The following is a 12,762-nucleotide window of genomic DNA, read 5'->3' as shown; positions in this document are numbered from 1 at the left end:
TTTCTCTTTCTGACTTACTTCACTCTGTATGACAGACTCTAGGTCCATCCACCTCACTACAAATAACTCAATATTGTTTCTTTTTATTGCTGAGTAATATTCCGTTGTATATATGTGCCACATCTTCTTTATCCATTCATCCGATGATGGACACTTAGGTTGCTTCCATGTCCTGGCTATTGTAAATAGAGCTGCAATGAACATTTTGGTGCATAACTCTTTTTGAATTATGGTTTTCTCAGGATATATGCCCAGTAGTGGGATTGCTGGGTCATATGGTAGTCCTATTAGTAGTTTTTAAAGGAACCTCCATACTGTTTTCCACAGTGGCTGTAGCAATTTACATTCCCACCAGCAGTGCAAGAGTGTTCCCTTTTGTCCACAACCTCTCCAGCATTTATTGTTTCTAGATATTTTGATGATGGCCATTCTGACCAGTGTGAGATGATATCTCACTGTAGTTTTGATTTGCATTTCTCTAATGATTAATGATGTTGAGCATCCTTTCATGTGTTTGTTGGCAATCTGTATATCTTCTTTGGAGAAATGTCTATTTAGGCCTTCTGCCCATTTTTGGATTGGGTTGTTTGTTTTTTCGTTATTGAGCTGCATGAGCTGCTTGTAAATTTTGGAGATTAATCCTTTGTCAGTTGCTTCATTTGCAAATATTTTCTCCCATTCTGAGGGTTGTCTTTTGGTCTTGTTTATGGTTTCCTTTGCTGTGCAAAAGCTTTTTTTTTCCTTCTGTTGCGGTACACGGGCCTCTGACTGCTGTGGCCTCTCCCGTTGTGGGGCACAGGCTCCGGATGCACAAGCTCAGTGGCCATGGCTCACAGGCCAGCCTATCCGTGGCATGTGGGATCCTCCCGGACCGGGGCACGAACCCACGTCCCCTGCGTCGGCAGGCAGACCCTCCACCACTGCACCACCAAGAAAGCCCTGTGCAAAAGCTTTTTAAGTTTCATTAGGTCCCATTTGTTTATTTTTGTTTTTATTTCCATTTCTCTAGGAGGTGGGTCAAAAAGGATCTTGCTGTGATTTATGTCATAGAGTGTTCTGCCTATGTTTTCCTCTAAGAGTTTGACAGTTTCTGGCCTTACATGTAGGTCGTTAATCCATTTTGAGCTTATTTTTGTGTATGGTGTTAGGGAGTGTTCTAATCTCATACCTTTACATGTACCTGTCCAGTTTTCCCAGCACCACTTATTGAAGAGGCTGTCCTTTCTCCACTGTACATTCCTGCCTCCTTTATCAAAGATAAGGTGACCATATGTGCATGGGTTTATCTCTGGGCTTTCTATCCTGTTCCATTGATCTATATTTCTGTTTATGTGCCAGTACCATACTGTGTTGATTACTGTAGCTTTGTAGTATAGTGTGAAGTCAGGGAGCCTGATTCCTCCAGCTCCATTTTTCTTTCTCAAGATTGCTTTGGCTATTCGGTGTCTTTTGTGTTTCCATACAAATTGTGAAATTTCTTGTTCTAGTTCTGTGGAAAATGCCAGTGGTACTTTGATAGGAATTGCATTGAGTCTGTAGATTGCTTTGGGTAGTAGAGTCATTTTCACAATGTTGATTCTTCCAATCCAAGAACATGGTATATCTCTCCATCTATTTGTATCATCTTTAATTTCTTTCATCAGTGTCTTATAATTTTCTGCATACAGGTCTTTTGTCTCCTTAGGTAGGTTTATTCCTAGATATTTTATTCTTTTTGTTGCAATGGTAAATGGGAGTGTTTTCTTAATTTCACTTTCAGATTTTTCATCATTAGTGTATAGGAATGCCAGAGATTACTGGGCATTAATTTTGTATCCTGCTACTTTACCAAATTCTTTGATTAGCTCTAGTAGTTTTCTGGTAGCATCTTTAGGATTCTCTATGTATAGTATCATGTCATCTGCAAACAGTGACAGCTTTACTTCTTCTTTTCTGATTTGGATTCCTTTTATTTCCTTTTCTTCTCTGATTGCTGTGGCTAAAACTTCCAAAACTATGTTGAATAAGAGTGGTGAGAGTGGGCAACCTCGTCTTGTTCCTGATCTTAGTGGAAATGGTTTCAGTTTTTCACCATTGAGGAGGATGTTGGCTGTTGGTTTGTCATATATGGCCTTTATTATGTTGAGCAAAGTTCCCTCTATGCCTACTTTCTGCAGGGTTTTTATCATCAATCGGTGTTGAATTTTGTCAAAAGCTTTCTCTGCATCTATTGAGATGATCATATGGTTTTTCTCCTTCAATTTGTTAATATGGTGCATCACATTGATTGATTTGCATATATTGAAGAATCCTTACATTCCTGGAATAAACCCCACTTGATCATGGTGTATGATCCTTTTAATGTGCTGTTGGATTCTGTTTGCTTGTATTTTGTTGAGGATTTTTGCATCTGTGTTCATCAGTGATATTGGCCTGTGGTATTCTTTCTTTGTGACATCTTTGTCTGGTTTTGGTATCAGGGTGATGGTGGCCTCGTAGACTGAGTTTTGGAGTGTTCCTCCTTCTGCTGTATTTTGGAAGAGTTTGAGAAGGATAGGTGTTAGTTCTTCTCTAAATGTTTGATAGAATTCGCCTGTGAAGCCATCTGGTCCTGGGCTTTTGTTTGTTGGAAGAGTTTTAATCACAGTTTCAATTTCAGTGCTTGTGATTGGTCTGTTCATATTTTCTATTTCTTCCTGATTCAGTCTTGGCAGGTTGTGCATTTCTAAGAATTTGTCCATCTCTTCCAGGTTGTCCATTTTATTGGCATACAGTTGCTTGTAGTAATCTCTCATGACCTTTTGTATTTCTGTAGTGTCAGTTGTTACTTCTCCTTTTTCATTTCTAATTCTATTGATTTGATGAGTCTGGCTAATGGTTTATCAATTTTGTTTATGTTCTGAAAGAACTAGCTTTTAGTTTTATTGATTTTGGCTGTCATTTCCTTCATTTCTTTTTCATTTATTTCTGATCTGATCTTTATGATTTCTTTCCTTCTGCTAACTTTGGGTTTTTTTTTTTGTTCTTCTTTCTCTAATTGCTTTAGGTGCAAGGTTAGGTTGTTTATTCAAGATGTTTCCTGTTTCTTAAGGTAGGATTGTATTGCTGTAAACGTCCCTCTTAGAACTGCTTTTGCTGCATCCCATAGGTTTTGGGGTGTCGTGTCTCCATTGTCATTTGTTTCTAGGTATTTTTTGATTTCCTCTTTGATTTCTTCAGTGATCACTTTGTTATTAAGTAGTGTATTGTTTAGCCTCCATGTGTTTGTATTTTTTACAGATCTTTTCCTGTAATTGATGTCTAATCTCATAGTGTTGTGGTCGGAAAAGATACTTGATACAATTTCAATTTTCTTAAATTTACCAAGGCTTGATTTGTGACCCAGGATATGATCTATCCTGGAAAATGTTCCATGACCACTTGAGAAAATTGTGTATTCTGTTGTTTTTGGATGGAATGTCCTATAAATATCAATTAAGTCTATCTTGTTTAATGTATTATTTAAAGCTTGTGTTTCCTTATTTATTTTCTTTTTGGATGATCTGTCTATTGGTGAAAGTGGGGTGTTAAAGTCCCCTACTATGAATGTGTTACTGTCGATTTCCCCTTTTATGGCTGTTAGTATTTGCCTTATGTATTGAGTTGCTCCAAGTTGGGTGCATAAATATTTACAATTGTTATATCTTCTTCTTGGATCGATCCCGTGATCATTATGTAGTGTCCTTCTTTGTCTCTTCTAATAGTCTTTATTTTAAAGTCTATTTTGTCTGATATGAAAATTAGTACTCTAGCTTTCTTTTGAGTTCCATTTGCATGGAATATCTTGTTCCATCCCCTCACTTTCTGTCTGTATGTGTCCCTAGATCTGAAGTGGGTTTCTTGTAGACAGCATATATGTGGGTCTTGTTTTTGTATCCATTCAGCCCGTCTGTGTCTTTTGGTGGAGCATTTAATCCATTTACATTTAAGGTAATTATCAGTATGTAAGTTCCTATTCTCATTTTCTTAATTGTTTTGGGTTTGTTATTGTAGGTCTTTTCCTTCTCTTGCATTTCTTGCCTAGAGAAGTTCCTTTAGCATTTGTTGTAAAGCTGGTTTGGTGGTGCTGAACTCTCTCAGCTTTTCCTTGTCTGTAAATGTTTTAATTTCTCCATCAAATCTGAATGAGATCCTTGCTGGGTAGAGTAATCTTAGTTGTAGGTTTTTCTCCTTCATCACTTTACATATCTCCTGCCACTCCCTTCTGGCTTGCAGAGTTTCTGCTGAAAGATCAGCAGTTAACCTTATGGGGATTCCCTTGTGTGTTATTTGTTGTTTTTCCCTTGCTGCTTTTAATTTGTTTTCTTTGTATTTAATTTTTGATTGTTTGATTAATATGTGTCTTGGCATGTTTCTCCCTGGATTTATCCTGTATGGGACTCTCTGTGTTTCCTGGACTTGATTAACTATTTCCTTTCCCATATTAGGGAAGTTTTCAACTATAATCTCTTCAAATATTTTCTCAGTTCCTTTCTTTTTCTCTTCTTCTTCTGGGGCCCCTATAATTCGAATGTTGGTGCGTTTAATGTTGTCCCAGAGGTCTCTGAGACTGTCCTCAGTTCTTTTCATTCTTTTTTCTTTATTCTGCTCTGCAGTAGTTATTTCCACTATTTTATCTTCCAGGTCACTTATCTGTTCTTCTGCCTCAGTTATTCTGTTATTGATCCCTTCTAGAGTATTTTTAATTTCATTTATTGTGTTGTTCATCGTTGCTTGTTTCCATTTTAGTTCCTCTTTGTCCTTGTTAAATGTTTCTTGCATTTTCTCTATTCTATTTCCAAGATTTTGGATCATCTTTACTATCATTATTCTGAATTCTTTTTCAGGTAGACTACCTATTTCCTCTTCATTTGTTAGGTCTCGTGGGTTTTTATCTTGCTCCTTCAACTGCTGTGTGTTTTTCTGTCTTCTCATTTTGTTTATCTTACTGTGTTTGGGGTCTCCTTTTCGCAGGCTCCAGGTTCGTAATTCCCGTTGTTTTTGGTGTTGTCCCCAGTGGCTAAAGTTGGTTCAGTGGGTTGTGTAGGCTTCCTGGTGGAGGGGACTAGTGCTTGTGTTCTGGTGGATGAGGCTCATCTTGTCTTTCTGGTGGGCAGGTCCACGTCTGGTGGTTTGTTTTGGGGTGTCTGTTGCCTTATTATGATTTTAGGCAGCCTCTCTGCTAATGGGTGGGGTTGTGTTCCTGTTTTGCTAGTTGTTTGGCATAGGGTGTCCTTCACTGTAGCTTGCTGGTCGTTGAGTGAAGCTGGGTGTTGGCGTTGAGATGGAGATCTCTGGGAGATTTTCACTGTTTGATATTAGGTGGAGCTGGGAGGTGTCTTGTGGACCAGTGTCCTGAAGTTGGCTCTCCCACCTCAGAGGCACAGCCCTGACTCCTGGCTGCAGCACCAAGAGCCTTTCATACACACGGCTCAGAATAAAAGGGAGAAAAAGTAGAAAGAAAGAAAGGAAGAAAGAAAGAAAGAAAGAAAGAAAGAAAGAAAGAAAGAAAGAAAGAAAGAAAGAAAGAAAGGAGAAAGAAAGAAAGCATAAAATAAAATAAAGTAAGATAAAATAAAATAAAGTTATTAAAGTAAAAAATAATTATTAAGAAAAAAATTTTTTTAAGTAAAAAACCAAAAACCAAACAAACAGAAATGGACGGACAGAACCCTAGGACAAATGGTGAAAGCAAAGCTATACAGACAAATTCTCACACAGAAGTATACACATACACACTCTCCAAAAGAGGAAAAGGGGAAAAAATAATATATCTTGCTCTCAAAGTCCACCTCCTCAATTTGGGATAATTTGTTGTCTATTCAGGTATTCCACAGATGCAGGGTACATCAAGTTGATTGTGGAGCTTTAATCCGCTGCTTCTGAGGCTGCTGGGAGAGATTTCCCTTTCTCTTCTTTGTTCGCACAGCTCCAGGGGTTCAGCTTTGGATTTGGCCCCGCCTCTGTGTGTAGGTCCCCGGAGGGCGTCTGTTCTTCGCTCAGACAGGACAGGGTTAAAGGAGCCGCTGATTCGGGGGCTCTGGCTCACTCAGGCCGTGGGGAGGGAGGGGCAACGGAGTGCGGGGCGAGCCTGCGGCGGCAGAGGCCGGCATGACGTTGCACCAGCCTGAGGGGCGCCATGCGTTCTCTCGGGGAAGTTGTCCCTGGATCCCGGGACACTGGCAGTGGTGGGCTACACAGGCTCCTGGGAGGGCAGGTGTGGAGAGTGACCTGTGCTCGCACACAGGCTTCTTGGTGGCGGCTGCAACAGCCTTAGCTTCTCATGCCCGTCTCTGGGATCCGCGCTGATAGTCGTGACTCGCGCCCGTCTTTGGAGCTCCTCTAAGCAGCGCTCTTAATCACCTCTCCTCGCGCACCAGGAAACAAAGAGGGAAGAAAAAGTCTCTTGCCTCTTCGTCAGGTCCAGACTTTTCCCCGGACTCCCTCCCGGCTAGCCGTGGTGCACTAGCCCCTTCAGGCTGTGTTCACTCCCCCAGTCCTCTCCCTGGGATCCAACCGAAGCCGGAGCCTCAGTTCCCAGCCCCCGCCCGCTCCGGCGGTGAGCAGACAAGCCTCTCGGGCTGGTGAGTGCTGGTCGGCACTGATCCTCTGTGCGGGAGTCTCTCCGCTTTGCCCCCCACACCCCTGTTGCTGCGCTCTCCTCCGTGGCTCCGAAGCTTCCCCCCTCCGCCACCCGCAGTCTCCGCCCGCAAAGGGGCTTCCTAGTGTGTGGAAACCTTTCCTCCTTCCCAGCTCCCTCCCACTGGTGCACGTCCCGTCCCTATTCTTTGTCTCTATTTTTTCTTTTTTCTTTTACCCTACCCAGGTACGTGGGGGGTGGGGTTGGTTCTTGCCTTTTGGGAGGTCTGAGGTCTTCTGCCAGCGTTCAGTGGGTGTTCTGTAGGAGCTGATCCACGTGTGATCTCCGCGTCTTACTCTTCCGCCATCTTCCCCGTCTCCCCTGAAAATTCTTAATTCTTGATAAATATTGTGACTTTCAGAAAGACCATGCTCATTTACATTCCCAGAACCAGTGTTTGATGATGCCCAAACTCAACTCATTGCAACACTTGATATTATCATTTAAAACAATCTACGCCATTTGGAATAGGTTTAGAAAATGGTATCTCAAATTTTAGTTTTAAAATTTAAAATTTTAGTTTTAAATGATGGTCATATGGTACTGAATCACTTAATGACAATTGTGTATATTGCCTAGGGAGACCTAAAACACCTCAAATTTTTAAAGCTTTGTCAAATTCCATTTTCCCTTTGATACAGTTAAAACATTGGAGATGAGAAAAGTGACTGCTATTGTAGGTGATGGTCCAGGGAAAAACTTAAGTAGCTAGTAGACAAGCTAAGAAGAACAGAGATATATTGCAAAGAATAGCCTGCCATTGGTAGGCAAATAAAAATAAGTGCCTGCTGGTGCCCCTTGTTTTTTTCTTCCTAATACCTTTTTTCACTTCTAGTAGTTAGATTTCCAAATAGAGTTACTGCTCTCTTAATCTTCTTTCTGAACCAAATTCCTCTGACATGTCTGTGTGTATTTTTGTTTCCTTTTAGTCATACCAAAAATGTAATCAACCAAATTTCGTTTAAGGGTATAGAATATACTTTATATTGTTACTTTATATTAAAATTTTTATATCAGCAAAAGTGTGCATTTTGCATTGCCTTATAATAGCAATTTCTAAAGCAAAGTGTTAGTTTTTTTATAGTTATTTCATTCAGTGATTATTTCTTGAATCAGACAGATTTAAATAGAGAATTAATCTGCTTTTTAGGTTCTGAAAAAATACAAATTGATGTTTTTAAGTTTTGTCCATTTTCCCCCTAAATTTATAGTGACAGTTAAGGCTTGTTGCATTGATTTTGTGATATGATTTCAAACACAGTATATAAATGTTATCAATGAGGAATTTAGAAGACTTAAGATTATTATTTAAAATGGTCCTAATAGTTTTTTTAATACTTTCCGAAGGAACTGTTGGGAAGCAGTAATTGTTAGAAAAGCTTTAAACTATATGGAAAATCTATATAGTAGTTGTTAATGAAAAAAATTATATGTGGTAATATTGATAGCCTTACAGCATTGGGAGTCCTGTGTTGTAATGTGACTATCAGACCATCATTGACCTCAGGCATTTCTTTGTTTCCAAAGGGATTCTAATAGGTGGCTGATTCGACTAGCCTGGCTTCTTTGCTGGGATCCTTGGGGTTCTTCGCAGTGGCATTCCCACTATCTAACATCACTCCTTGGTTCACTTCTCTCATGTTTCTTCTTCACCTGCTCTAAGTGGAGTAAAGTGTTATCAGTTGTTCAACTGTTGACAAACTCACTGAGGGTGTCACTAAGCCCTATTTGTTGCCTCTAAATACAGCCTAGATCCCTGTCAGTCTTTTACCAGGGCATAAAAGTGTTTGCCATATGCCATCAGTAATTAGGCCGCTTTAAACTCTTTTTAACTGAGGCACCAAAGGCAGAGGAATGTGCCTCCTGACTATTCTTCCCCAGAACTCTCATCAAGTTTAAAGCTTGCTTTGAAGTGATATGTAGCTCCTTGGCCGGAGGGATGAATGGGGCAGTTTTCCATATCCAGTACTGAAGGATATGGTCTGCAAGCAAGTGGCACTGTGAAGCAACATCCACGAACATGGACCAACATATTTTGACTTGACCAGAGCTTTTACTCTTGATCAGTTTGGTGTGTGTACATACATATGAATGGCTTGATATTCAAATATCTTTCTTTCCAGCAATTAAGTTTTAGTGTCTCTATTCTTGCAGTGAATACGTTTCAGAATGATTTTGGTTTTGTGTATCTTGTCAGTGTTCTTGTATGTAGAAGCTTGTACTATAAAATCCTGAATGATGAAATCTTTTGATACTTTTTTTCAGCTTGAAAATTCTTTCCAGAATGAATAAATACATGATTATGTAAAAAATTGGTTTTGTTTTTGTTTTGATATGGTTATGAAATTTATTATTTTGTATTTATAATTTAGGTGTGTCTACTTGCCATTTTGCCTGGGCTTTTCATTCTGAGGCTGAGGAAGAGCTGATTAATATGATTCCGGCAATTCAGAGAGGGGACCCTCAGTGGTCTGAGTTAAGAGCTATGGGAATAGGTTGGTGGGTCAGGAATATTAACACTCTTCGAAGATGCATTGAAAAGGTAACTTTACTTCATTGGATTTTGAAGTTAAGTCTTTTCTTAAAGCATAAAAGATATTATCTTCCAGAAAACCTGTGGTGAGGGATTAGTATGTACATCTTGAGATCTTGAGAACTTCTTAAATAAAAATTTTTGGACCTTTAAAACTAAAACTTGACCTTTATAAAATGTCCAAGCAGTATATCAATTGTCTTTTGCCATATATACTAAATATATAATATTTATGGAACAGATATTTTCTATCAGTTGGGGTGCATCCTAGTTTAAGAAAATACAAACTGTATGTCAGTTACGTACATTACATAGAAAAAAAGGTTCTATTCATTCATTCATTCATTCAGTTATTTATGCATGCTGCACTGCATGGCTTGCGGGATCATAATTCCCCCACCAGGATGGAACCCGCACCCCCTGCAGTGGAAGCACAGAAACGTGGAGTCTTAACCTCTGGACCGCCCGAGAAGTCCCAAATCATTCTTTTTATATAAAAGATTCTCTGCATGGCTAGGTTAATAAATACCAAACTTCCTGTGCACTTTTAAAATACCATTCAAAAAATTTTGATTTGTGTGCACTTGAAGAACATATCTATGGCAGCAAATGACACATACTATAAATTTCTTTTTTAACTTATTTAATTAATTTTGTTTTTGCCACGTTGGGTCTTTGTTGCTGTGTGTGGGCTTTCTCCAGCTGCGGCATGCAAGGGCTACTCTTTGTTGCGGTGTGCGGGCTTCTCACTGCAGCGCTTCTCTTGTTGCAGAGCATGGGCTCTAGGCGCTAGGGCTTCAGTAGTTGTGGCAAGTAGGCTCAGTAGTTGTGGCGCATGGGCTTAGTTGCTCTGCGGCATGTGGGATTTTCCTGGACAAGGGATTGAACCTGTGTCCCCTGCATTGGCAGGCGGATTCTTAACCACTGCGCCAACAGGGAAGTCCCCTCATGCTATAAATTTTAAAATGGGTTTTTGGAATACGTTTTCTAGTAGAAAAAAAAATTGTTAAAAAGTTTTTAGTAGAAGCTGAAAATTCTTTCAGTGTTACAGAAACTAACTGTTATTGAGCACCTTTTGTGTACCAGGTTTGGTTCTAGTTGCTTTTCATAAATTATTTCATATAATCTTCTCGTCAGCTGCATGTTACCATCTTGATTTTCCACCTGATAGAACTACGACTCAGAGAGGTTGGGTAACCAGCCCAAACTCCCATCATGTAAAAGTGTTAGATTTAGTCTGTGCCCTTCCTACTCTGTCGTGATTAGGAGAGTGGGATTGTCATTGTTTTGTTTACTTTTAGGAGTCCATTGAAATTCTCAGAAGTACAATTAATGATACTACATTTGTGGAGTATGAATTCATTTCTCCCAAGAGGAATTTATTCCTCTACAGTAGTAGTTTCTAAATTTTAGTGTTTGAAGAATCACCTGGCAAACTTGTTTGAAACACACATCCCTCACTTCCACTCTCAGAAGTTTTCATTTAGTAGGTTGGAGGTGTTAGGGCTGTGGCATCTTCATCTGAATTAGCATCCTGTGATTCTGGTGTTCATGGTCCTCACATCACAGTTTGAAATGTAAGTGTAAAAGTGTCATTTTCCTGCTACATGTAAGGCTGCCAATAATATATAAGTATTTCTCTTCTCAAAATAGGCAGATGTAAGAAGGAATTTGTTCTCATACCAACCAAGAGATGTAGTTTCTGATGTACAGGGAAATTAATTGTTATAGCATATAAATTACACAATATCTACATTAATTTTTTTTTTTTGGCCACGCCACACGGCTTGTGGGATCTTAAGTTAGTTCCCAGACCAGGGATTGGACCTTTGCCCTCGGCAGTGAAAGCACCGAGTCCTAACCACTGGACCACCAGGAAGTCCCCGTTAAATTTTTTTCATATCTCAAAGCAATGGAAAAAGAGGAGGACATATTTTATCTGAAATGTTCAGATGTTGCCTACAAAGTCTCTTCAGTTTCTTGTCATCAGTGTGTTGTGTCATTATAATTGAGTATTTCTGATATATACATATGATTTATTTCCACAAGTAATTTGTCTCTTAAAATTAAATCAAAAGGATATGTAAAAATTTCCCCTTGAAATATATGTTATATTGGGTTGGCCAAAAGGTTCATTCGTTTTTTTTCTGTAGGATGGCTCTAGTAGTACTTAGTTGTCCTCAACTTCATTTGAAACAAATTTTTAGATTGTATTGTGACAGCTGTCATATCAGCACGGATTTAAAAAAACGCTTATCAAAATTGGTGAATTTTTGTGTAGCCATTTTAATATTGAAGATAGAAGGAAAAAAGCAACACTTTCGGCATATTATGCTTTATTATTTCAAGAAAGGTAAAAACACAACTGAAACGCAAAAGAAGATTTGTGCAGTGTATGGAGAAGGCTCTGTGACTGATCAAACATGTCAAAAGTGGTTTGCGAAGTTTTGTGCTGGAGATTTCTCGAGAAGTTGGATGATGGTCCACAGTCGGGTAGACCAGTTGAAGTTGATAGAGATCAAATCGAGACATTAACTGAAAACAGTCAACGTTATACCACGTGGGAGATAGCCGGCATACTCAAAATGTCCAAATCAAGCGTTGAAAATCATTTGCACCAGCTTGGTTATGTTAATCGCTTTGATGTTTGGGTTCCATGTAAGTTAAGCGAAAAAAAACCTTCCTGACCGTATTTCCTCATGCGATTCTCTACTGAAAGGTACCAAAAACGTTCCATTTCTAAAACAAATTGTGATGGGTAATGAAAAGTGGGTACTGTACAATAATGTGGAATGGAAGAGATCATGGGGCAAGCGAAATGAACCACCACCAACCACACCAAAGGCCGGTCTTGATCCAAGGAAGGTGATGTTATGTATATGGTGGGATTGGAAGGGAGTTCTCTATGATGAGCTTCTTCCGGAAAACCAAACGATTAATCCCAACAAGTACTGCTCCCAGTTAGACCAACTGAAAGCCGCACTTGACAAAAAGCATCCGGAATTAGTCAACAGAAAACACATAATCTTCCATCAGGATAACGTAAGACCACATGTTTCTTTGATGACCAGGCAAAAACTGTTACAGCTTGGCTGGGAAATTCTGATTCATCTGCTATATTCTTCAGACATTGCACCTTCAGATTTCCATGTATTTTGGTCTTTACAAAGTTCTCTTAATGGAAAAAATTTCCATTCCCTGGAAGACTGTAAAAGGCACCTGGAACAGTTCTTTGCTCAAAAAGATAAAAAGTTTTGGGAAGATGGAATTATGAAGTTGCTTGAAAACTGGCAGGAGGTAGTGGAACAAAATGGTGAATACATTGTTCAATAAAGTTCTTGGTGAAAATGAAAAATGTATATTTTATTTTTACTTAAAAACCAAAGGAAATTTTTGGCCAGTCCAAAAACTCATTAGCTGAAGATGAATAAAAATTCTTGTAAGAATTATTAAACATTGAAGTACTAAGTTAAATGATTGAAGGCAGAGAAAATACTGAAAAAGGGGAAGAGGAATAAAAGCATTTTTGTGATGTGATTTTAGGTGTCTTTCCCCCTCTTTACCATGCTTTGGTAGCTTCCTGCTCTACCAT

The 12,762-nt window shown here is 39.2% G+C and overlaps 1 protein-coding gene across 3 annotated transcripts in view; it reads left to right on the top strand.

Moving 5' to 3' along the window:
• Positions 1 to 12,762, top strand: part of DMXL2 (Dmx like 2) — a 169,859-nt gene that overhangs the window by 104,294 nt on the left and 52,803 nt on the right. For all 3 annotated transcript variants that reach the window (XM_081227961.1, XM_081227960.1, XM_081227962.1), the window contains one exon: positions 9,010 to 9,179. In XM_081227961.1, coding sequence (XP_081084087.1) covers positions 9,010 to 9,179 — 170 coding nt within the window. The remainder of the gene's footprint in view (positions 1 to 9,009; positions 9,180 to 12,762) is intronic.

This window comes from Mesoplodon bidens (assembly GCF_964165515.1).
Source record: "Mesoplodon bidens genome assembly, chromosome: 3".
Lineage (NCBI taxonomy): Eukaryota > Metazoa > Chordata > Mammalia > Artiodactyla > Ziphiidae > Mesoplodon > Mesoplodon bidens.
The sequence above is the reverse complement of the archived record's forward strand: the minus strand, read 5'-3'. Positions and strand labels throughout refer to the sequence as shown.